The sequence below is a fragment of the Pristis pectinata genome, chromosome 40 (assembly GCF_009764475.1).
Source record: "Pristis pectinata isolate sPriPec2 chromosome 40, sPriPec2.1.pri, whole genome shotgun sequence".
In the NCBI taxonomy this organism is placed as follows: domain Eukaryota; kingdom Metazoa; phylum Chordata; class Chondrichthyes; order Rhinopristiformes; family Pristidae; genus Pristis; species Pristis pectinata.
Genome location: NC_067443.1, coordinates 2,504,908 through 2,527,208, shown reverse-complemented (window position 1 = coordinate 2,527,208; position 22,301 = coordinate 2,504,908). Strand labels below are relative to the sequence as shown.

At 49.2% G+C, this 22,301-nt stretch overlaps 1 protein-coding gene across 1 annotated transcript in view; it reads right to left on the bottom strand.

Annotated features, from left to right (window-relative positions):
* The window catches only part of setdb1b (SET domain bifurcated histone lysine methyltransferase 1b), a 108,791-nt gene that overhangs the window by 74,593 nt on the left and 11,897 nt on the right, over window positions 1-22,301 (bottom strand). Inside the window, exons 2-5 of the mRNA XM_052045939.1 lie at window positions 15,388-15,605; window positions 7,223-7,395; window positions 3,773-3,855; window positions 1,022-1,145 (exon numbers count right to left, since the gene is read on the bottom strand). Coding sequence (XP_051901899.1) covers window positions 1,022-1,145; window positions 3,773-3,855; window positions 7,223-7,395; window positions 15,388-15,590 — 583 coding nt within the window. The 5' untranslated portion in view covers window positions 15,591-15,605. The remainder of the gene's footprint in view (window positions 1-1,021; window positions 1,146-3,772; window positions 3,856-7,222; window positions 7,396-15,387; window positions 15,606-22,301) is intronic.

Sequence of the window (22,301 nt, the reverse complement as noted above, 5' to 3'; positions counted from 1 at the left end):
AACGATAACCATAGATCAGAAGGACTACATTTATTGGCCTTTATTTCGCTTATAGCCAGGAGGGCTTTGTTGCTTAAATGGAAGGAAGTTACTCTGCCTGCTCATGTTCAATGGTTACGTGATGTTATGCCAGATCTAAATTTAGAGAAGATCCGCTGTTCAATTTCTGAATCTAACCTAGTCTTTCAAATTTTGTGGGGACCTCTTTTGAACTATTTTTGAACTATTGGTGGCTAAAGTACAGATATTGGCTGGTATCATTATGTGGTAAGGGTCTTTCTTTGCTCTTTTTTTTAAGCAAACAGCTTCCGTCTTGGTAGCAGGTTTAGATTTTTTTTAATAACAACATTACTCCAATTTAACTGCTATTAATTAATTATCATTTTTGGTTACCATTATGGGGTATTGTGATTTTAAGTATGATTCAAGGCAACGGATTTAGTACCTTATCTTTTCTCTGATTCGTGTACACTGTAATCTTTATGTGGAATCAATAAAAATATCATAAAGAGAAGGACTACATGGGCTATAGAGACGCAGGTCCATGCAGAGAGTCGTGGACTCAGCCCAATACATCACGGGGACATCCCTCCCCACCATCGGTAGTGTCTACAGGAGGCACTGCCTCAAGAAGGCAACATCTGTCGTCAAAAGATCACCCATCACCCAGGCCGTGTCATCTTCTCACAGCTCCCGTCAGGCAGGAGGTACAGAAGCCTGAAGTCCCCACACCACCAGGTTCAGGAACAGCTACAACCATCAGGTTCTTGAACCGACCTGCACACCCCTAATCACTACCTCAGACTATGACTACTTTGCATTACAATGGACTTTTGTTCTAATTGTGTTCTTTCTTGTAAAAATCATGTATAATTTACTTTTTTTTCTTTTGAATGCTGCTTATCTGGCACTCTGTGCCTGTGATGCTGCTGCAAGTAAGCTTTTCATTGCACCTGTGCACACATGTATTTGTGCGTGTGGCAATAAACTCGACTTTGACACGCTGATCACTTAGACCGACCCGGTTGCGTGGTCACGGCTCGTAGCAGTCCTGAAGGGGTTGCCGTCGGCTTCCTGGAGACGGCCTCCACAAACTTCTGCACATCCCGGGCGGACTTCCGCATTGCGGCCATAGCGTCCCGCAGCTGGTGAGGAGGTGGGTAGGTGAGTGAGGGGGGAGAGAGAAGGGAAAGAGAGGGCAATGAAAGAGAGGAAAACAAGAGAAGGAGAGCAGGTGATGAACACAACACAGGTGAATCCACACGAGGCTGTATTGGATAGAGCTTCCCCAACCCCTGCCTCCCCATGTGACCAGATGCTCATTAGGAACACCAGTTCACCTGCCTCTCACGTAACCTGAGAGTTTAGGAATGCCCCCTTTGAAAGTGGTCAGAGTTGTATTGCTGTGTACAGCCCCAAAGCCAACGATATATCTGCGTAGGTCTAAACTACCAAACACTTCTTGGAGTACTGGTCCATCCTGCCCCAGGACACGCCCACACTGATGCCAACCAAGTGCACCCCATGCCAAGCCCAAAGGGACGGCCAAGTTGGTGGGATCAGAGAACATAGAACATAAAACAGTACAGCACAGAACAGGCCCTTCAGGCCACAACGTTGTGCCGACATAGTTAATCCTTCCTACCCACAGAATGCCCATATCCCTCCATTTTCCTCTCATTCATGTGCCCATCCAAGCCCGTCTTAAAAGCCCCCAATGAATTTGCCTCCACCACCCTATCAGGCAACGCATTCCAGGCATCCACCACTCTGAGTAAAAAAAATCGGACCCCTCACGTCTGCTCTGAACCTCCCCCCTCTCATCTTAAATGCATGCCCTCTGGTATCGGATCGCTCTATAATGGGAAAAGGGCGGCACGGTAGTGTAGCGGTTAGCGCGACCTTATTACAGCGCCAGCGATCGGGGTTCGATTCCCGTCGCTGTCTATAAGGAGTTTGTACGTTCTCCCGCGTCTGCGTGGGTTTCCTCCAGGTGCACAGGTACGTACAAGACGTACGGGTAAGTTAATATGGGTTTGAAATGGGTGGCGTGGACTTGTTGGGCCAGAAGGGCCTGTTACCATGCTGTAAATAAAATTTTAAAAAATTTTTAATAAAAGATATTGCTTGTATCTTGGACGAAGCAATGAACCAAATAATTACAAGTATGCTTGTTTGGCAACTCCTAGGTTTAAGGAGAGTTCAGAAGTAGCAGGAACTGTACTTGCTCATCGACTCTGTGTGAAACAGCCATGGATACGGGCTCTTCAGTCTAATTCATACCGACTATTCCTGAGCCAGTCCCATTTGCCATATCCCTCTAAATCTTTCCCATCCACTGACCTGCCCAAATGCCTTTTAGACGTTGTAATTGTATCTGCCTCTACCACTTCCTCTGGCAGCTCATTCCAACCCCTGGGTGAAAGGGTGCCTCTTGGGTTCCTATTAAATCTCTCCCCTCTCACAAACCTGTGCCCTACCCTGGGGGAAAAAGGCTGTGACCGTCCACCTCATCTACACCCCTCGTGATTTTATAAACCTCTGCAACGTCACCCCTCAGCCTCCTTCGCTCCAGGGAAAAAGGTCGTCACACTTCATAACTCGAGCCCTCCAGTCCCGGCAACATCCCCGTGAACCTTTTCTGCACGCTCTCTAGCTTAAACACATCCTTCCTACAGCGTGGTGACCAGAACACCCCGGTGGAGGTCTGTCCACGCGGGAGTCCTCCCCCTTTACATCAGGGACCTGGGGTGGAGGGTGCTGCACTGGGTGGTGTCGTGCAACAGTTTCCTGAGCCAGTTCACCGACACCCCGGCCGCCTGTCACTTCTGCGGCCGGGAGGAGACAGTGTACCACGTGTACGTGGAGCGCGCGAAGGTTGCGGCCCCTCTTCACGTATCTGAAGGGGCTACTGCTCAAGCTCTGGCTGCACTTTAGCCCGACGCTGCTGATCTACAGTCACCCGGTGTGGCGGGGCGGGGGCGGGTTCTTCTCCTGGGCCTGGCCAAGCTGACCATCCACGGGTCAGGGCGGCGGGCGGCCGAGGGTTCCGGCCGGTTGCCTGCCTGCCTGTCTTCCTGGCTCACGTCTGCACATGGGTGTCCTTGGAGAGAGAGAGCGCGCACGGTATCCGCGGGCACCCTGGTTGACTTCCGCAATGGGTGGGGCCCTCAGGGGAATCGAGTGCGTCATGGACGGTGTGAACGAGATTCTCATCCGAGGTGGTTCGTGTCCGTTTTGCAGTTGCTAGTTAGCGTTATTGCCGTAATTAGGATCTGTCTGCATAGTTTTCTTTTGTGTATTAGATGTTGTAGTTTTGACATTGGATGTCCCTTTGCTTTTAGGGAATAAATGTCTGTAAAACAAAAAGTGTGGTGACTGGAACCACACACAATATTCCAGGTGCGGTCAGTTTCCCTCTCACCTTAAACCTGTGCCTTCTAAGTTTAGACTCCTCTATCCTGGGACACAGACGGTGACCATCCATCTTATCTATGCCGTAGAATCCTGCAGTGCAGATGAGGACTATGAGATCCTCTTTATTGCGTTGACCCTCCTGAAGGAGCCAACCTAGTTGTTCCTGTTCATTCCATGGCCCTCTTAAAGCAGATACTCAATTTCTGTGTGACTGTCTACCTGATAGGCTTAGGTTAACTGCATCCAATGTCCCTTGTTCCCTTGGTTAGTGGGAAAAGTAGGGCACACTGCATCCTGTACACATGGGGCTACACGTAGACAACACCCTCGCAACACAGTCGGCCAGCGGTCTTACCAAGGATGGCTCTCTGGTAATCTTGCTCAGCGCCGCCACCGACGATGAGTTCGATGAAGAGGGCGCAACTTTCCCCGTTTCAACTGTTGGAAGAGAATGCGCTCGATTAGTAAAAACCAACCATTTACTCTGCCGATGCTTCGCCCAGCTCCTCCCCGCCAATTTGTGAACTCTTGACTGCAGGGAACGGACTTCCTGGAGCAATCACAGTCTCGAATACTATGGCAAACCAGCCAGCAGCGTCCATGGGCCAAGGGGAGGAAGAGGGTGCAGGATTGGGCCTTTGCCAGAGAAAGAGGAGGAGTAAACCACTCAAATAACTATTGAAAGATCAAGGAATTCTCTCTTCTTTGTAGATGCAATGTTAGCATTCGTTTCAGGAGGACTAGAATATGAAAGCAAGGATGTACTGCTGAGGCTTTATAAGGCGTTGGTCAGACCACATTTGGAGTATTACCAGCAGTTTTGGGCCCCGTATCTAAGGAAGGATGTGCTGGCCCTGGAGAGGGTCCAGAGGAGGTTCACAAGAATGATCCCGGGAATGAAAGGGTTAACGTACGAGGAGCGCTTGACGTCTCTGGGCCTGGAGTTCAGAAGGATGAGGGGGGATCTCATTGAAACCTACCGGATACTGAAAGGCCTGGATAGAGTGGACGCAGAGAGGACGTTTCCATCAGTGGGAGAGTCCAGGATCCGAGGAAAGCCTCAGAATAAAGGGACGTCCCTTTAGAACTGAGATGAGGAGGAATTTCCCCAGCCAGAGGGCGGTGAATCTGTGGAATCGTTGCCACAGAGGACGGCGGAGGCAAAATCATTGGGTGGATTTAAGGCCGAGATTGATTGGGGGTGGGGGGTTAAGGGTTATGGGGAGAAGGCAGGAGAGAAAAAAAGATTGAGTAGCAGAGCAGACTTGATGGGCCAAATGGCCTAATTCTACTCATATACCTTAGGGTCTTAGGTCTAAATACATCTAATGAGCCTTTAAATGACTGGCCCCTTATTTTGTAGCTATGTCCCCCTGTTCATGACTCTCCCACTAGTGGAAACATCTACCTTGTCACGTCCCAGAGCACAGAGCAGCAATGATTACAGAAGCAAAAGTAATATCTAGAGGATTTTACAAGGGACAGGAATTCAGAGTAAACAACTGAACGAGGCGTGTTAGCTCTGCAAAGCATACCATTTATAGCTTGCATGCCTTCTCCTCGAAAGTGGGGCGTCAGGGTTGCAAAGAGACTGAGTAAGCTTGGTCTGTGCTGACTGGGGTTTAGAAGAGTGAGTTATGGTCTCAGTGAGATGCAAGATTCCGGAAGGGTTGGCAAGAGTAGATGCAAAGAGGCTCCCTCTTCAGACTGGAGAGCCCAGGACAGTGGGGTTGGGATAAGGGGCCAGCCACTTAGGACGGAGATGAGAAGTGGCTTAGCTCATGCGGCACAGCAGGTAGAGCCGCCACCTCCCGGCTCCAGAGACCCGGGTTCAATCCCGACCTCCGCCGCTGTTGGTGTGTGGAGTTTGCACACGTGGGCTTCTTCCTAGATCCCAAAAGGTAGGTTAATCAAATTGCCCCTGGTGAGGGGTAAAATCTGGGGGCAGTTGACAGCAAGGTGCAGAGAACAGAATAAGATTAGTACAAGAGACTGCAAATGCTGGAAGCTAGAGCAACAAACAAAATGCTGGAGGGAAATGGACAGTCAACGTTTCAGGTCAAGGCCCTTCGTCTGGACTGTAAGGTAGAGGGGGGGTATAGCCAGTGAGGGGCAGGGGTGAAGCAAGAGCTGGCGGGCGATAGGTGGACCCAGGTGAGAAGGGGAGAGTGGGAATTAGTGACAAACCCGACACTCTGGCTGGGGCCAAATCGGGAGGCCCGGAAATGGAGCCAGAAGCCAGGCGGGACAAGATGGCAGAGGAGACGGGTGCCGAGGGAGGACATGCGACTGCGGAAGCGAGTCCGGGTGAGAGTGCGGTCGAAGAGCAGCAGAAATAACAAGATGGGAGCCAGTGAGAGAGGGTCTCACACAACTCCTGGAGAGAGAATGGGATGTCAGGGGTAAGTTGTTGTTGTTGTTTTACACAGAGTGGTGGGTGCGTGGAACGCACTGCCTGCAAAGGTGTGGGGGCAGATACATTAGGGATATTTAAGAGACTCTTAGATAGACACATGAATGATAGAGAAATGGAGGGGTATGTGGGAGGGAAGGGTTAGATAGATCTTAGAGCAGGATAAAATGTCAGCACATCATTGTGGGCTGAAGGGCCTGTACTGTGCCGTAGTGTTCTATGTTCTAGAAGGATAACTTCTTCAAAGCGGGCATACCTTGAAGAGATTTTGCACTGGAGTAGCTAATATAAGCAGGTGCTCGATGGTCAGCAGAGACTGTTTGTTCTCTCCTTTTTCAAAGGAGATTTATTCAGTCATTACAGCATCACATTGTTACAAGACTTCAATCACAATTCACAAAACTTACAGTCAACAGCTTCAAATTAACACCGTCATCTTTATCCAGAACGCACTCGAGCCCCAGTGGCACCCACCTGTCCCAGAAGGCCACGTAATGTACCTGTGGACACTGCGTGCTCCTTCTCCAGGGACACAAGGGCACAGATTTAACCCCGGAAGAGGGGCAGGCAGACACGCGAGATGCTGCAGATGCTGGAAATCTGGAGCAACGAACACAAAATGCTGGAGGAGCTCGGCGGGTCGGGCAGCGTCCGTGGAGGGAAATGGACAGTTGACGTTTCGGGTCAAGACCCTTCATCGGGGACTGGAAAGAGGGGAGATGGCCAGATAGCCGGTATAAAAAGGTGGGGGGGGGGGGGGTGGAGCAAGAGCTGGCAGATGACAGGTGAGGGGATGGGGTGGTGATAGACAGGTGAGGGGGGGGGAAGAGCAGGAATGAGGCTGAGAGATGATAGGTGGAAGGGCTGAAGGAGGCGGAATCTGATTGGAGAGGATGGTGAACCATGGAATAAAAAAAAGGGAAGGAGGCAAGGAGGGAAACTGGAGGGAGGAATGGATATGTGGGTAAAAGATCATAAGACAAGGCAAAGGAGCAGAAGTAGGCCATTCAGCCCATCCAGTCCGTCCTTCAAATCAGCCCGGGCGGAACACTGGACTGCCCGCCACCTGGACCCATGAAAGGCCACCTTGGCCAGGCCCAGGAGCGGACTGACCAGGACACCCCCTAACTGACTCCCCACCACCACCCCCCAACTTCCTCAATGGGGCAACTGGAGCAGCAGGGACCCGGTAGGCCGAAGGGCCAGCTTTCCGTGCTGCTTGGCAGTTGAGAAGTTTTAGAGGGCTGCAGGTGTCGGGTGCATGGGAGCCCGGGATGCAATGGCCTTGGGTGTTAAGTGGTGATGGTGGGGCGGGGGGGGTGGAGAGAGAAATCGGGCAGGGCAGCGGATCAGCCAGCCGATGGACCAGGTAGAGCGCGCCGGGTCTCTCACCAGTCTCCACGGCCATCACGTCGTCATCATCGTCGTCGTCGTCCAGGATCTCGATCACTTCCGACGACTTGGCAGCGCTCTTCGGGGCTGCCTCCTCCTGCTCGGCCTCCTCGTACTTCAGCCCCAGGTCGCTGTATAGGTCCTTCACCATCGACTCGCACACCTCCACCGACCTGCAAGTTCAAGTTATACTTTATTGGCATTCACCCATAGGCTGTAAAACACATGGAGGAACGAAATGTCATTTCCCCCAGACTCACACAACAGAGGACATACAATAAACACACACAGATGTAGTCAAAGACCCCACCCACCCAGGACATTCTCTCTTCTCTCCTCTTCCATCAGGCAGAAGATACAGGAGTCTGAGGGCACGTACCACCAGGCTCAAGGACAGCTTCTACCCCACTGTGATAAGACTATTGAACGGTTCCCTTGTACGATGAGATGGACTCTGACCTCACGATCTACCTCGTTGTGACCTTGCGCCTTATTGCACTGCACTTTCTCTGTAGCTGTGACACTTTACTCTGTACTGTTATTGTTTTTACCTGTACTACCTCAATGCACTCTGTACTAACCCAATGTAACTGCACTGTTTAATGAATTGACCTGTACGATCGGTATGCAAGACAAGTTTTTCCACTGTACCTCGGTACAAGTGACAATAATAAACGAAGTCCAATAGTAATACAAGATTTTTGATCTCTTTGTTATAACTGAGGGTGGATAAAGGGGAACCGGTAGATGTAATATATTTGAATTTGTAAAAGACCTCGGTACAAGTGACAATAATAAACCAATACCAAAACCAAGATAAATTGTGCAAGCACAAAGTGCAAAAAATGGAATATACAGGATACAAAATTAGTGCAAAGTTAGTGCAAAACCGAGTTGGACAAAGAAAATACAGAACTCAGTGTATTGCACTGAGTGTATAAACATGTTCAGCACCAGCCAAAGTTCTTATGCGCCGTTGTGCAAACCAGGACTTTTGACGCGGCATTTGTCTGAGACGGCCTCGAGGGTATTCAGAAGCCTGACAGCCTGGGGGGAACAAAAAAAATCTGTTGTACAGTCTAGTAGTTCTGGCCTGGATGCGCCAGTACCGCTTGCCAGACGATAGTGGGACAAATAGGTCGTGGGAGGGATGAGAGGGGTCATCTATGATTCGGCAGGCCTTGCGGGTGCATCGTGTGTTGCATGTGTCCAAGATGGAGGGAGGAGGTACTCCAATGATCTCTCCAGCTGTGCTCGCAATTCTCTGCAGTCTTGCACTCTGAGGTGTTGCAGTTACCATACCAGGCAGAGATGCAGCTGGTCAAGACCTGCTCGAAGGGTGGTGTACACGGAACGGGCGTCAGCACCAGGGGCTTGGGTTATGCACCTGGCACAGCGTGCCCACCACCAACCCCATCTGCAGTGCTGCCAGAGCACATGGCTCCGTGGAGGAGGAGCAAGTTCCAGCCCTCCCAACCAATGCAAGCTTTCCCCTTCAAACACAACCCTACCAGGGGCTACACGCATTCAGTCACAGCTCTGCCCATCTGGTGGGGTGGGGGTGGGGCTGGTGGGTGGTGCGGTGCACACGCTCCTGTCTACATCAACGGTGCTGAGGTCGAGAGGGTTGAGAGCTTCAGGTTCCTAGGAGTAAACATCACCAATAGCCTGTCCTGGTCCAACCATGTAGACGCCACAGCCAGTAAAGCTCACCAGCGCCTCTACTTCCTCAGGAGGCTAAAGAATTCGGCACGTCCCCATTGACCCTCACTGATTTTTGTCGATGCACCATAGAAAGCATCCTATCCGGATGCATCGCGGCTTGGTACGGTAACTGCTCTACCCAGGACCACAAGAAACCGCAGAGAGTTGTGGACACAGCCCAGCGCATCACAGAAACCAGCCTCCCCACCATGGACTCTGTCTACACTTCTCGCTGCCTCAGTAAAGCAGCCAACATAATCAAAGACCCCCACCCACCCTGGATATCCTCTCTTCTCCCCTCTCCCATCAGGCAGAAGATACAAAAGCCTGAAAGCATGTACCACCAGGCTCAAGGACAGCTTCTACCCCGCTGTTCCCTAGCACGATAACATGGACTCTTGACCTCACAATCTACCTGTTCTGACCTTGCACCTTATTGTCTACCTGCATTACATTTTCTCACTTTCTCTGTAGCTGTGACACTTTACTCTGCATTCTGTATTGTTTTACCTTGTACTACCTCAATACACTGTGTAATGAATTGATCTGTATGCAAGAGAAGTTTGTCACTGTACATTAGTACAAATGACAATAATAAACCAATTCTAATTTAGAACACAGAACAGCACAGTACAGGCCCTTCAGCCCACAATGTTGTGCCGACATTTTATCCTGCTCTAAGATCTATCTAACCCTTTCCTCCCACATAGCCCCCCATTTCTCTATCATTCATGTGTCTATCTAAGAGTCTCTTAAATGTCCCTAATGTATCTGCCCCCACAACCTCTGCTGGCAGTACGTTCCACGCACCCACCACTCTCTGTGTAACAAACTTACACCCGACATCCCCATTATATCTTCCTCCAATCACCTTAAAATGATGTCCCCTCGTGTTAGCCATTGTCACCCTGGGAAAAAGTCTCTGACTTTCCATTTGATCGATGCCTCTTATCATCTTGTACACCTCTATCAAGTCACCTCTCATCCTCCTTCTCTCCAAAGAGAAAAGCCCGAGCTCGCTCAAACTATTCTCATAAGACATGCTCTCCAATCCAGGCAGCATCCTGGTAAATCTCCTCTGCACCCTCTTCCAATTTGGTCAGGAAGAATGGGGGGGGAGGTGGCGAAAACTAGAACATAGAACACTAGAGCTGATGGCACCGTCAGAGTAATACAGCACAGAAACAGGCCCTTCAGCCCAACTGGTCCATGCCAACCACGGCATCCTCCCTGCTAGTCCCAGTTGCTCATGTTCAGCCCATAGCCCTCCAAGCACCAACCCAAGTGCCTCTTAAATGCTGCATGTACCTGCCTCGACCACTTCCTCTGGCAGCTCGTTCCAGGTACTCACCACCCTCTGTGTAAAGAAGTTACCTCTCAGGTCTCTTAAAAATCTTGTATCTGTGCCCTCTAGTTTTGGACTCCTCAGCCCTGGGGAAAAGACTATGACTGTCCACCTTATCCATACCCCTCACGATTTTATGAAGTTCTAGGAGGTCACCCCTCATTCTCCCATGCCTCAAAGAATAAAGATCCAGCGTGGCCAACCTCTCCCTATAACTCAGGCCCTCTAGTCCAGGCAGCATCCTCGTAAATCTCTTCTATACCCTCTCCAGCTTGACAACAACTTTCCTATAACAGGGTGGCCAAAACTGTACACAAGATAGATGCATTATGTGGAGAGACTGTGAGGAAGGGTAGACAGCGAATAGGTCAGAAACGCAGTCAGTTGGATGGGTTGAAATGTCTTTAATGCAAAAAGTAGTAACTCAGAGCATGGATCAGTACATAGAATTACGATGTTGTGGCCATCACAGAGACTTGGCTGTCGCAAGAGCAGGATTGGCTGCTTGATGTTCCGGGGTTTAGATGTTTCAAAAGGGACAGGGAAGGAGGTAAAAAGAGGGGTGGGGGGGGGTGTTGTGGCATTGCAAACCAGGGACAGTATCACAGCTGCAGAAAGGGAGGACATCATGGAAAGATCGTCTACTGAGTCAGTGTGGGTGGAAGTCAGAAACGGGAAGGGAGCGATCACTCTATTGGGAGTATACTATAGGCCTCACAACAGCCATCGGGACACCGAGGAGCCGATAAGTAGGCAGATTTTGGAAAGGTGCAAAAATAACAGGGTTGTTGCCATGGGAGACTTCAACTTCTCTAATGTTGATTCGCACCTCATTGGTGCGAAAGGTTTAGATGGAGCAGAGTTTGTTAGGTGTGTCCAGGAAGGATTCCTGACACAGTACATGGACAGGCCGACTAGAGCAGAGGCCATACTGGATCTAGTACTAGGCAATGGACCTGGTCACGTGACAGGCCTCTCGGTGGGCAAGCATTTCGGAGATAGTCATCACAACTCCCTGACCTTTTGCATAGCCATGGACAGGGATAGGAGCAGACGATATGGGAAAGTTTTTAACTGGGGGAGGGCTAATTATGACAGTATTAAGCAGGATCTTGGGACCGTAAGTTGGGAACAGACATTCTCAGGGAAATGCACAGAAGAAATGTGGAGGCTGTTTAGGTAACACTTGCACGGGGCTCTGGATAGGTTAGTCCCACTGACACAGGGAAAGGATGGTAGGGCAAAGGAACCATGACAACAGAGGTGAAATATTTAGTCAAGAGGAAGGAGGAAGCATACTTAAGCTTTAGGAAGCAAAAATCAAGCAGGGCTCTTGAGAATTATAAGGTAGCCAGGAAGGAGCTTAAGAAGGGTCTTAGGAGGGCTAGAAGGGGACATGAGAAGGCCTTGGCGAGCAGAATTAAGGTAAATCCCAAGGCATTCTGCATGTAAGTGAGGAACAGGAGGATGATTAGGGTGAGGGTAGGACCGCTCAGGGATAAAGGGGGAAAACGTGCATGGAGGTGGAGGAGGGAGGGGAGGTCCTGAATGAATACTTTGCTTCAGTGCTCACTAGGGAGAGGGACTTTGACGAATGTGAGCTCAGTGTAGAACAGGCTAATGTGCTGGAGCACGTTGAGTTTAAGAAAGAGGTAGTGTTGGAGCTTCTGAAAGACATTAGGATAGATAAGTCCCTAGGACCGGAGGGGATATACCCCAGGTTACCATGGAAGGTGAGGGAAGAGATTTCTGGGGCATTGACAATGGTGTTTGCATCCTCCCTGGCCACAGGAGTGGTACCAGAGGATTGGAGGATGGCTAACGTTGTTGCCTTGTTCAAGAAAGGTAATAGGGATAATCCTGGGAATTATAGTCCAGTGAGTCTTACGTCAGTGGTGGGCAAGCTATTGGAGAGGATTCTTAAGGCCAGGATTTACAAGCATTTGGAGAAGCATGGTCTTATTAGGGATAGTCAGCATGGCTTTGTGAGGGGCAGGTTGTGCCTCATGAGCCTAATTGAGTTTTTCGAGAAGGTGACACATGGTAGAGCGGTGGATGTGGTGTGTATGGACTTTAGTAAAGCATTTGACAAGGTTCCCCATGGTAGGCTCATCCAGAAAGTCATGAGGCATGGGATCCATGGAGACTTGGCTGCGTGGATTCAGAATTGGCTTGCCCACAGAAGACAGAGGGTGGTAGTAGATGGAGAATATTCTGCCTGGAGGTCAGTGACTAGTGGTGTTCCACAGGGATCTGTTCTGGGACCCCACTCTTTGTGATTTTCATAAATGATTTGGATGAGGAAGTGGAGGGATGGGTTAGTAAGTTTGCAGATGACACGAAGGTTGGAGGGTTGTGGATAGTGTAGAAGGTTATCGTAGGGTACGACAGGATGCAGAGTTGGGCAGAGAAGCAGCAGATCAAATTCAATCCAGAAAAGTGTGAAGTGATGCACTTTGGAAGAACGAACATGAAGGCAGAGTACAAGGTTAATGGCAGGATTCTGAGCAGTGTGCAAGAACAGAAGGATCTTGGGATCCAAGTCCATAGATTGAAGTTGCTGCTCAAGTTGATATGGTGGTTAAGAAGGTAATGGTGTGTTGGCTTTCATCAGTCGGGGGATTGAGTTCAAGAGCCACGAGGTAATGTTGCAGCTCTACAAGACTCTGGTTAGACCACACTTAGAATATTGTGTTCAGCTCTGGTCACCTCATTATAGGAAGGATGTGGAAGCTTCAGAGAGGCTGCAGAGGAGATTTACCAGGATGCTGCCTAGATTAGAGGACATGTTTTATGAGGAAAGGTCGAGCGAGCTAGGGCTTTTCTCTTTGGAGCAACACAGGATGAGAGGCATCTTGACAGACGTGTATAAGATTATGAGGGGTATAGACAGTGGACAGCCAGCACCTTTTCCCCAAGGTGGTAATAGCCAATACCAGAGGATCTCTGTTTGAGGTCAGAGGAGGAATGTTCATGGGACATGTCAGAGGTAGGTTCCTCACACAGTGGTGGGTGCCTGGAACACACTGCCGGGGGTGGTGGTAGAGGCTGATACAACAGGGACATTTAAAAGGCTCTTAGATAGGCACGGAAGAAAGAAAAATGGAGGCTTATGGGCTGTGCAGGAGGGAAGGGTTAGATTGATCATGGAGGAGGTGTTCATATAGGTCAACACAACATCGTGGGCCGAAGGGCCCGTACTGTGCTGTAATGTTCTATGTTCTCCTCCAAGTGTGGCTTCACCAACGACTTATGTAACTGCAACATTATGTCCCTGCTCTTAAACTCGCTGCCCTGACTGATGAAAGCCAGCGTGCCAAACACCTTCTTCACCACCCTGTTTACTTATGCAGCCACTTTCAGTGAACCGTGTACTTGTACTCCCAGGTCCCTCTGTTCCACAACACTCGGCAGTGCCCTGCCATTCACTGCACAAGTCCTACCCTGGTCTGAATGTCCAAAATGCATCACCTTACACTTATCTAAGTCAAAATCCATTTGCCAATCCTCAGCCCATCTCCCTAACTGACCAAGATCTCTTTACAATTCATTGTAACCTGCTTCACTGTCAACAAGACCCCCTAATCTGTGCCACAACATGATGGCAATTTAAACTACACATCCACCTGTTCAACATCCCTCCATTCCCTGCCAGTGTGTGTATCTGTCTAAACGCTTCTTAAATGTTTCTATAGTATTTGCTTCCACTGCCTTTCTTGCTAGCCCATTCCAAGCACTTACTACTGCACAGGGGAGTATTGTGTACAGTTCTGGTCACTCTGTCATGGGAAAGACAAGCTGGAAAGAGTGCAAAGAAGATTTACGAGGCTGCTGCCAAGACTCGAGGACCTGAGTTATAGAGAGAGGTTGGGCAGGGTAGGACTTTATTCCTTGGAACACAGGAAACAGTTGTGACCATATAGAGGTGTATAAAATCATGAGGGGCATGGATAGGGTGAATGCAGTCTTTTTCTCCAGGGAAGGGAAACTAAAAACTAGAGGGAATATGTTGAAGGTGAGATGGGAGAGATTTAATAGGAACCTGAGGGGCAACTTTTTCCACCCAGAGGGCGGTCAGTATATGGAACGAGCTGCCAGAGGAAGTGGTTGAGGCAGGTACATTAACAACATTTAAAAGTCATTTGGACAAGTACAGGATAGGAATGTAAGGTAAGGTATTTTTATCGTCACATGTACATTGAAACACACAGTGAAATGCATCTTTTGTGTAGAGTGTTCTGGGGTCAGCCCGCAAGTGTCGCCACACTTATGGCACCAACATAGCACGCCCACAACTTCCTAACCCATACGTCTTTGGACTGTGGAGATGTGGGTCAAACACAGGCAAATAGGACTAGCTTGGTGGGCACCACGGTCAGCATGGATGAGATGGGCCAAAGGGACTGATTCCATGCTGTATTACTCTATGACTCTGTGTGTGGGGAAAAAAAACTTGCCCCACACATCTCCTTTAAACTTTCTAAGCAAGGTCATTTGGTCAGGAGTTTGAAAGAAGGAGAGGGGACCTGGAACACAGAACAGCACAGCCCTTCGACCCACGATATCTGTGCTGAACATGATGCCAATTTAAACTATACAGCTGCCTGGACATGATCTACATCCCTCCGTGTGTCTGTCTCAATGCTTCTTAAACGTTGCTATTGTACCTGCCTCTGCCACGTCCTCTGGAAGCTCGTTCCACACACCCACCACCCTCTGTGTGGAAAAACTGGACCCTCAATGGAGTGTAGGAGGCCAAAGAGTGACCTCCTAGGGGATTATAAAATCACGAGGGGCATAGATCAGGTGGATGGTCAGACTTTTTTTTACCTAGGGCGATGGAGGGCATGGGTTTAAGGTGGGAGGGGAGAAATTTCGAGATCTGAGGGGCACACAGAGGGTGGTGGGTAAACGGAATGAGCTGCCAAAGGAAGTGGTAGAGGCAGATATGACGTTCAGAAAGGCATTTGGACAGGTACTTGGATGGGAAAGTAGAGGGATATGGGTACAATGAGGGCAAATAGGCATCGCGGTCAGCACGAACGAGGTGGGCCATAGGACCCACCCAATGACTAAGTATCAGCGAGGATAATGAACTCGGGCGAGGGTGCGTTACCTGGACGCATCCTCGAACAGCCCATCCACACGGGCCACCTCGGCTTCCTTCTTCTCCACCCAGCTCTCTAGCTCCAGGAGGGCGGCCTTGCGCTGCTTGAGGAAGTCCACCTTCTCCAGCTCCTTGTCGATCCACTCCCGGATCTCCTCCATCGAGATGCCCAGGTCCTCCACTGCAAGGTCCATGGTGTCCGTGGACGCCATCGCCGCCTGCTCCTTCTGCAAGCACAAGTGCATGATGTGGTGAGATCTGGGCTGCCCTTTGTATTGTGAAGGGTCACGGCTGTCACGTGACACCATTGACCACATGGTCGAAAGCCACACCACTGTCAATCAAGGTCTGGCTCCACCCATCCATTAGCGCACACACACTTGACCATTGGCCTTTGTAAACACCCTTGTACCTGACCCTGAGCCATTGGCTCATTTGAATTACCTGGGCTGGCTCGACCCAGCCCTCCAGCACTATAAAGAATGCCACATGTGTGTGGCTCTCTCTCTCTCTCGGCTGCTCCGGAATCGTGAAATAACGCTGTAGAGACCATTGGTAAGAGTGTGCACTTCCATAGGGGTTAGGAGCATCCTAACCAGATTCCCGGTAGCGTAGAGCTGATGCTTGCACTGAATCGAGGGGTCAGGCATCGTATTGTTTCTTCCTTGATCATTTGTAACCAGTTTGGTGTGTGTGTGTGTGTGTGTGTGTGTGTGTGTGTGTGTGTGTGTGTGTGTGTGTGTGTGTGTGTGTGTGTGTGTGTGTGTGTGTGTGTGTGTGTGTGACCCTTGTCGTGATCCCCCCACATTCGCGATCATCACATCTGTTCCCGTTCATCCTGTCCCGTGTTCGTCTTTGTAAATAAGCTATTTTTAACTCCAAAGACTGTGTCCAGAGTCCTTACGAACTTGTCTTACAACACCCTTCCCTTGCCCGAACCCCTCAACTGCCTGGGTTGGAAACCCACTGCAGAGTCATCACTGGCAGACCGCTGCCTCACAGCTCCAGAGACTCCAGTTTGATCCCAACCTCCAGCGCTGTCGGTGTGTGGAGTTGGCACTCACCCATGACTGCGAAGGTATCCTCAGAATGCACTCGTTTCCACCCTCGTCCCAAAGCCATGTGGGTCGGTAGGTTAATTGGCCACTGTAAATTGGAATTGGCTTCTCAAGTGTATCAAGATACAGTGTAAAACTTTTCACAAGATCACAAGACAAAGGAGCAGAAGTAGGCCATTTGGCCCATCAAGTCTGCTCCGCTACCTCACCATGAACTAAACTATTCTCCCATCTAGCCCCAATTCCCAGCCTTTTCCCCATATCCCTTGATACCTTGACTAATTAGATACCTATCAATCTCCTCCTTAAACACCCCCAATGATCGGGCCTCCACAGCTGTATGTGGCAACAAATTTTGTTTGCGTGCCATCCAGACATATCATTCCATACATATGTACATCGAGGGAGTACAAAAGGATGCAGAATAGTGTTACAGTTACAGAGAAAGTGCAGTGCAGGCAGACAATAAAGTGCAAGGACCACGACGAGGTAGATTGGGAGATTGAGAGTTTATCTTTTAAGCGTATGAGAGAGCAGTTCAAGAGTCTTCTAACAGCGGGATAGAAGCTGTCCTTGAGCCTGGTGGTACGTACTCTCAAGCTTTTGCATCTTTTGCCTGATGGAGGGTGGGGGGGGGGGGGGGGGGGGGGGGGGGGGGGGGGGGAGACAGGAAAATGACTGGGCTGGGAGGGATCCTTGATTATGTTGGCTGCTTTCCCCAAGGAAGTGGGAATTGCCCCAAGGGACAGAATCTGAGGGCAGTTCTGAGAATAAAATGGGTTAGGGTAGGATTAGTGCAAAAAGAGGTCGGCACAGACTCGGTGGGCAGAAGGACCAGTTTCCGTGCACTTCTCTATGACTCTATTAGACACAGCAGGTACTAGCCCAACTATGGAGAGCCTGGTATGGTGCTGAATGCAGGAATGGTTTAGTTACCTTTCCACAAGAGGGTGGTGAATCTCTCCAATTCTCTGCCCTGGATCACTGGAGGGATTTAAAGAGGAGGTGGATAAAAGATCGGGGGACTGATGGCTATGAGGACCTGGCACAAAAGAGGAGACGAGACCTGGGACAGATCAGCCGTGATCATATAGAATGGTGGGGCAGGCTTGTGGGCCAAGTGACCCACTCCTGCTCCTATCTTAAATGGTGAGGAAGGCAGATTGGCATGCTTGTCTTCATTGGCTGGGGCATCGGGTACAGGAGTTGGGACGTCATGTTACAGCTGTATAGGAGACCACACCTGGAATATTGTGTGCTGTTCTGGTCGCCTTACTGCAGGAAGGATGTGATTAAGCTGGAGAGGGCACTGAGAAGATTCACGAGATTGTTTCCAGGACTGGAGGGCTTGAGTTATGAGGAGGACTCGAGTTGGAAAAGGTGCAGAGGAGTCTTACCAGGATGCTGCCTAAATTGGAGAGTATGCATTATGAGGAGAGACTCCTCACATGCATTATGAAGAGAGCTAGGGCTTTACTCTTTGGAGAGAAGGAGGATGAGGGGAGACATGATAGAGGTGTACAAAATATTAAGAGGAATAGATAGAGTGGACAGCCAGCGCCTCTTTCCCAGGGCACCAATGCTCAATACAAGAGGGCATGGCTTTAAAGTAATGGGTGGGAAGTTCAAGGAAGATTTTTTTTACCCAGAGAGTGGTTGGGGCATGGAATGCGCTGCCTGGGGCGGTGGTGGAGGCAGGTACATTGGTCAAATTCAAGAGATTGCTAGATAAGCATATGGAGGAATTTAAAATAGAAGGATATGTGGGAAGAAGGGGTTAGATAGTCTTAAGCAAGGTTTAAAGGTCGGCACAACATTGTGGGCTGAAGGGCCTTATTGTGCTGTACTGTTCTATGTTCTATGAGAGACTGAACAGGCTGGGACTGTTTTCCCTGGAGCAAAGGAGGCTGAGGGGTGACCTTATAGAGGTTTAGAAAATCATGAGGGGCATGGATAAAGTGAATGGTTTTATTTCCCCCTGGCAGGGAGTCTAAAATTAGAGGGCTTAGGTTTCAGTCAAAACCCTGCATCGTGATTATGAGTGGAGAGGATAGACAGCCAGTATGAAGAGGAGAGGGTGAGTGGTGAGACAGGGGCCAGTGGGTGATCAGTGGACCGAGGAGGGGTGAAGGATAAAGGGTATTGCTTTCATTGGACAGGGCACTGAGTGCAAGAGTTGGGACGTCATGTTACAGCTGTATAGGATGCTGGTCACACCACACCTGGAATACAGCGTGCCGTTCTGGTTGCTGTATTGTGAAAGGTAGATTGACCCAGGGAGGGGTGGAGTTGGGAGACAGGCAGGTGGATGAGAGATGGAGGCAGACAAAAAGAAAGTCACAGAGCAATACAGCTCGGATACAGGCCCTTCGGCCTGACGAGTCCATGCCGACCACTTTGTCCACCTAGCTAGTCCCAATTTCCTTGTTTGGCTTCCTTGCTTAAATGATAATGTTGTACCTGCCTCACTCACTTCCTCTGGCAGCTCGGTCCATATACTCACCACCCTCTGTGTGAAAAAGTTGCCCCCTCAGTCCCTTTTAAATCTTTCCCCTTTTGCCCTATATCTATGCCCCCTAGTTTAGGGCTCCCTTACCCTGGGGAAAAGACTTACCATTCATCTTATCCATACCTCATAATTTTAAACACCTCTACAAGGTCACCCCTCATTCTCCAAAGACCTCGCCTGGCCAGCCTCTCCCTATACCTCAGGCTCTCGAGTCCTGGCAACATCATTGTAAATCTTCTTTGCACTCTTTCCAGTTTAACCACATCTTTCCTATGACAGGGCGACCAAAACTGTACACAGCACTCCAAGTGCGGCCTCACCAATGACTTATACAACTGCAACATAATGTCCCAACTCCTATACACAGTGCCCTGACTGATGGAGGCCAGCATGCTAAACGCCTTTTTCACCATCCTGTCCACCTGTGACGCTGCTTTCAACGAACTCTGCACTTGCACTCCTGGGTCCCTCTGTTCCATTACACTCCCTAGTGCCCCACCATTCATAGTACAAGTCCTATTTCTGGTTTGACTTTCCAAAATGCATCACCCACATTTCTCTGTATTGAAATCCATTGTATTACAAGGCCAGGCTTGTAATTGTTGGAATTTAGAAGAGCGAGATGTGGAGAGGATGCTTCCTCTTGTGGGAGAATCTTGAACTGGTCAATAATAAGAGATCTCCCATTTACAGCAAAGAGGCAGCAACTGCTTATTTCCCTCTCACAGCCCTTCCGAGTCTTTGGAATGCTTTTCCTCACAGGGCAGGTGGAAGCAGAATCCTGGAATATTTTAAAACTCTAAAGGTCGAACGATCATTGATTAGTGAGGAGGTGACCAACCTGTACTACCTCAATGCACTCTGTACTAACTCAATGTAACTGCACTGTGCAATGAATTGACCTGTACGATCGGTGTGCAAGACAGGTTTTTCACTGTACCTCGGTACAAGTGACAATAATAAACCAATACCAATAGTAAACAGGATGGAAACACAAGAGACTGCAGATGATGGAATCCGGAGCATGAAAAAAAATTGCTGGAGAAACTCAGCAGGTCAGGCAGCATCCGTGGAGAGAAATGGACAGTCAACGTTTCAGGTACGAAGCTTTGACAGTCCATTTCCCTCCTTGGATGCTGCCTGACCCTGCTGAGTTCTTCCAGCATTTTGTGTTGCTGCAGGGGAACAGCAGGGGCAGGTGGGAAAGAGAGGCTGAGACCAGCCAAATGACCTTACAAAATGGCAGAGCAGGCTCGAGGGGCCGAGTGGACTCCTGCTGCCTCCAATTTATACATCCATGCGAGGATCGCAATCGGCTGCTGGCCCCAACAGGTCATCTGGAAGGGCTGCAGCTTCACAGGTACTGACTGTCCCCTGATCCCATACCAGGATAAGCCACATACAAAGTCAGGCTTTCCTGAGGGATGGGGGAGAAGGAAAGAAGGGATTAAAAAAAGAGAAGAGTTTTTGGTCTGGTAAAATCCTACTTGGCCAGATATCTATCAACCGACCTCTCACACAACACAGCTCCGTTCACTGTTATACTTTGCACTTGCGGCTTGATCTGAGTTGCGTCCGGCGATTTGGAAAAGGCTGCTTTCATTGTGTTACCAAAGCCTTTCTAAAGCACAACAACAGGATGAAAATTTCATTGAAATCTACAGGCCTGTTGGCTCACTGAGTCTGTGCCAACCATTAACCACTCATTTACACTGATTCTACATTAATCCCATTTTATAACATCCCCACAGTCTCTGCAAATCCCACTCACATTCTAAGATTTCTTTATTAGTCACATGTACATCAAAACACACAGTGAAATACATCTTTTTGTGTAGTGTTCTGGAGGCAGCCCACAAGCGTCGCCACGCTTCCAGCACCAACATAGCATGCCCACAACTTCCTAACCCGTACATCTTTTGGAATGTGCGAGGAAACCAGAGCACCCGGAGGAAACCCACACGGACATGGGGAGAATGTACAAACTCGCTGGATTTGAACCCGGGTCGCTGGTGCTGTAAAGCATTACGCTAACTGCTACACTACCGTGCCTGCCTACCACTCATGTACACACTGGGAACAATCTACACAGCCAATGAACCTTCCAATCTGCACATCTTTGGGATGTGGGAGAAAACCAGAGCAATCCCAAGCCTTCACATGGTAATGCACAAATTTAAGAGGAAGTAAGTGGGGTAAGGAGAAGCAGATTTGAAGGGATGCACACACACACACACACGCCTAGACTACATTGCCAGGGGAGGTGGTGCAGGGAGATACAATCACTATACTTGAGATATTTGGACTTGTACTTACACGTGCAAGCCATAGAAGGCTACGGACCTAGTGCAGGCAAACAGGGTTAGTTCAGTGGGCAAAAAGGTCAGCGTGAACATGTTGGGCCAAAGGATCAGTTTCTGTGGTGTATGACTCTAGAACATGCAAAATCCACACAGACAGTGCTGGAGTCAGGTACAAACCCAGGTCAATGGCGCTGCAACGCAGCAGTTCTGTTGGCTGTGCCCGCCCATATTAGCAGTTTATTGTTTAAAAATAAAACACAGGCACAGAGGCTGTGGAACATTCTCCATAGTAACAAAATCTTGAGCTAGATAGATTAACAACCCAGCAAAAAAAAAATCTCGCCACAGTAAATCTTCGGTTTAAATTAAAGTCAGAATGGGAATGAAAAGAGCGAATGAGAGGGAAAAAAAAGGAAAATAAAAGCAGAAAGAGCTGGAAAGAAGGAAAGAAGGGCAGGCACAGTAGTGCAGCGGTTAGCGCGACACTATTACACCGCCAGCGACCCAGGTTCAATTCCGGCCGCTGTCTGTAAGGAGGTTGTACATTCTCCCCGTGTCTGCGTGGGTTTCCTCCGGGTGCTCCGGTTTCCTCCCACATTCCAAAGACGTACAGGTTAGGAAGTTGTGGGCGTGCTACGTTGGCGCCGGAAGCTGCCCCCAGAACATTCTACGCGAAGATGCATTTCACTGTGCGTTTCAATGTACATGTGACTTATAAAGAAATCTTATAAATACTCAGCAGGTCAGGCTGTATCTGCAGGTAGAGAAACAGAGTCAATGTTTCAAGGAGAAGACCCTTCATCGGAGGCTGAATATTTCTAGTGTTTTATTTTAGATTGCCAACATCTGCAGTTTTATTTTTGATTTTCCAATTAGAAGAATTGGCTTTGCAACTAAACGGTAGAACCATAGAACACTACAGCACAGAAAACAGGCCATTCAGCCCTTATAGTCTGTGCCGAAACTTTATTCCGCGAGTCCCATTGACCTGCACCGTCCATGACCCTCCAGATCTCTCCCGTCCATGTACCTATCCAACTTATTCTTAAAACT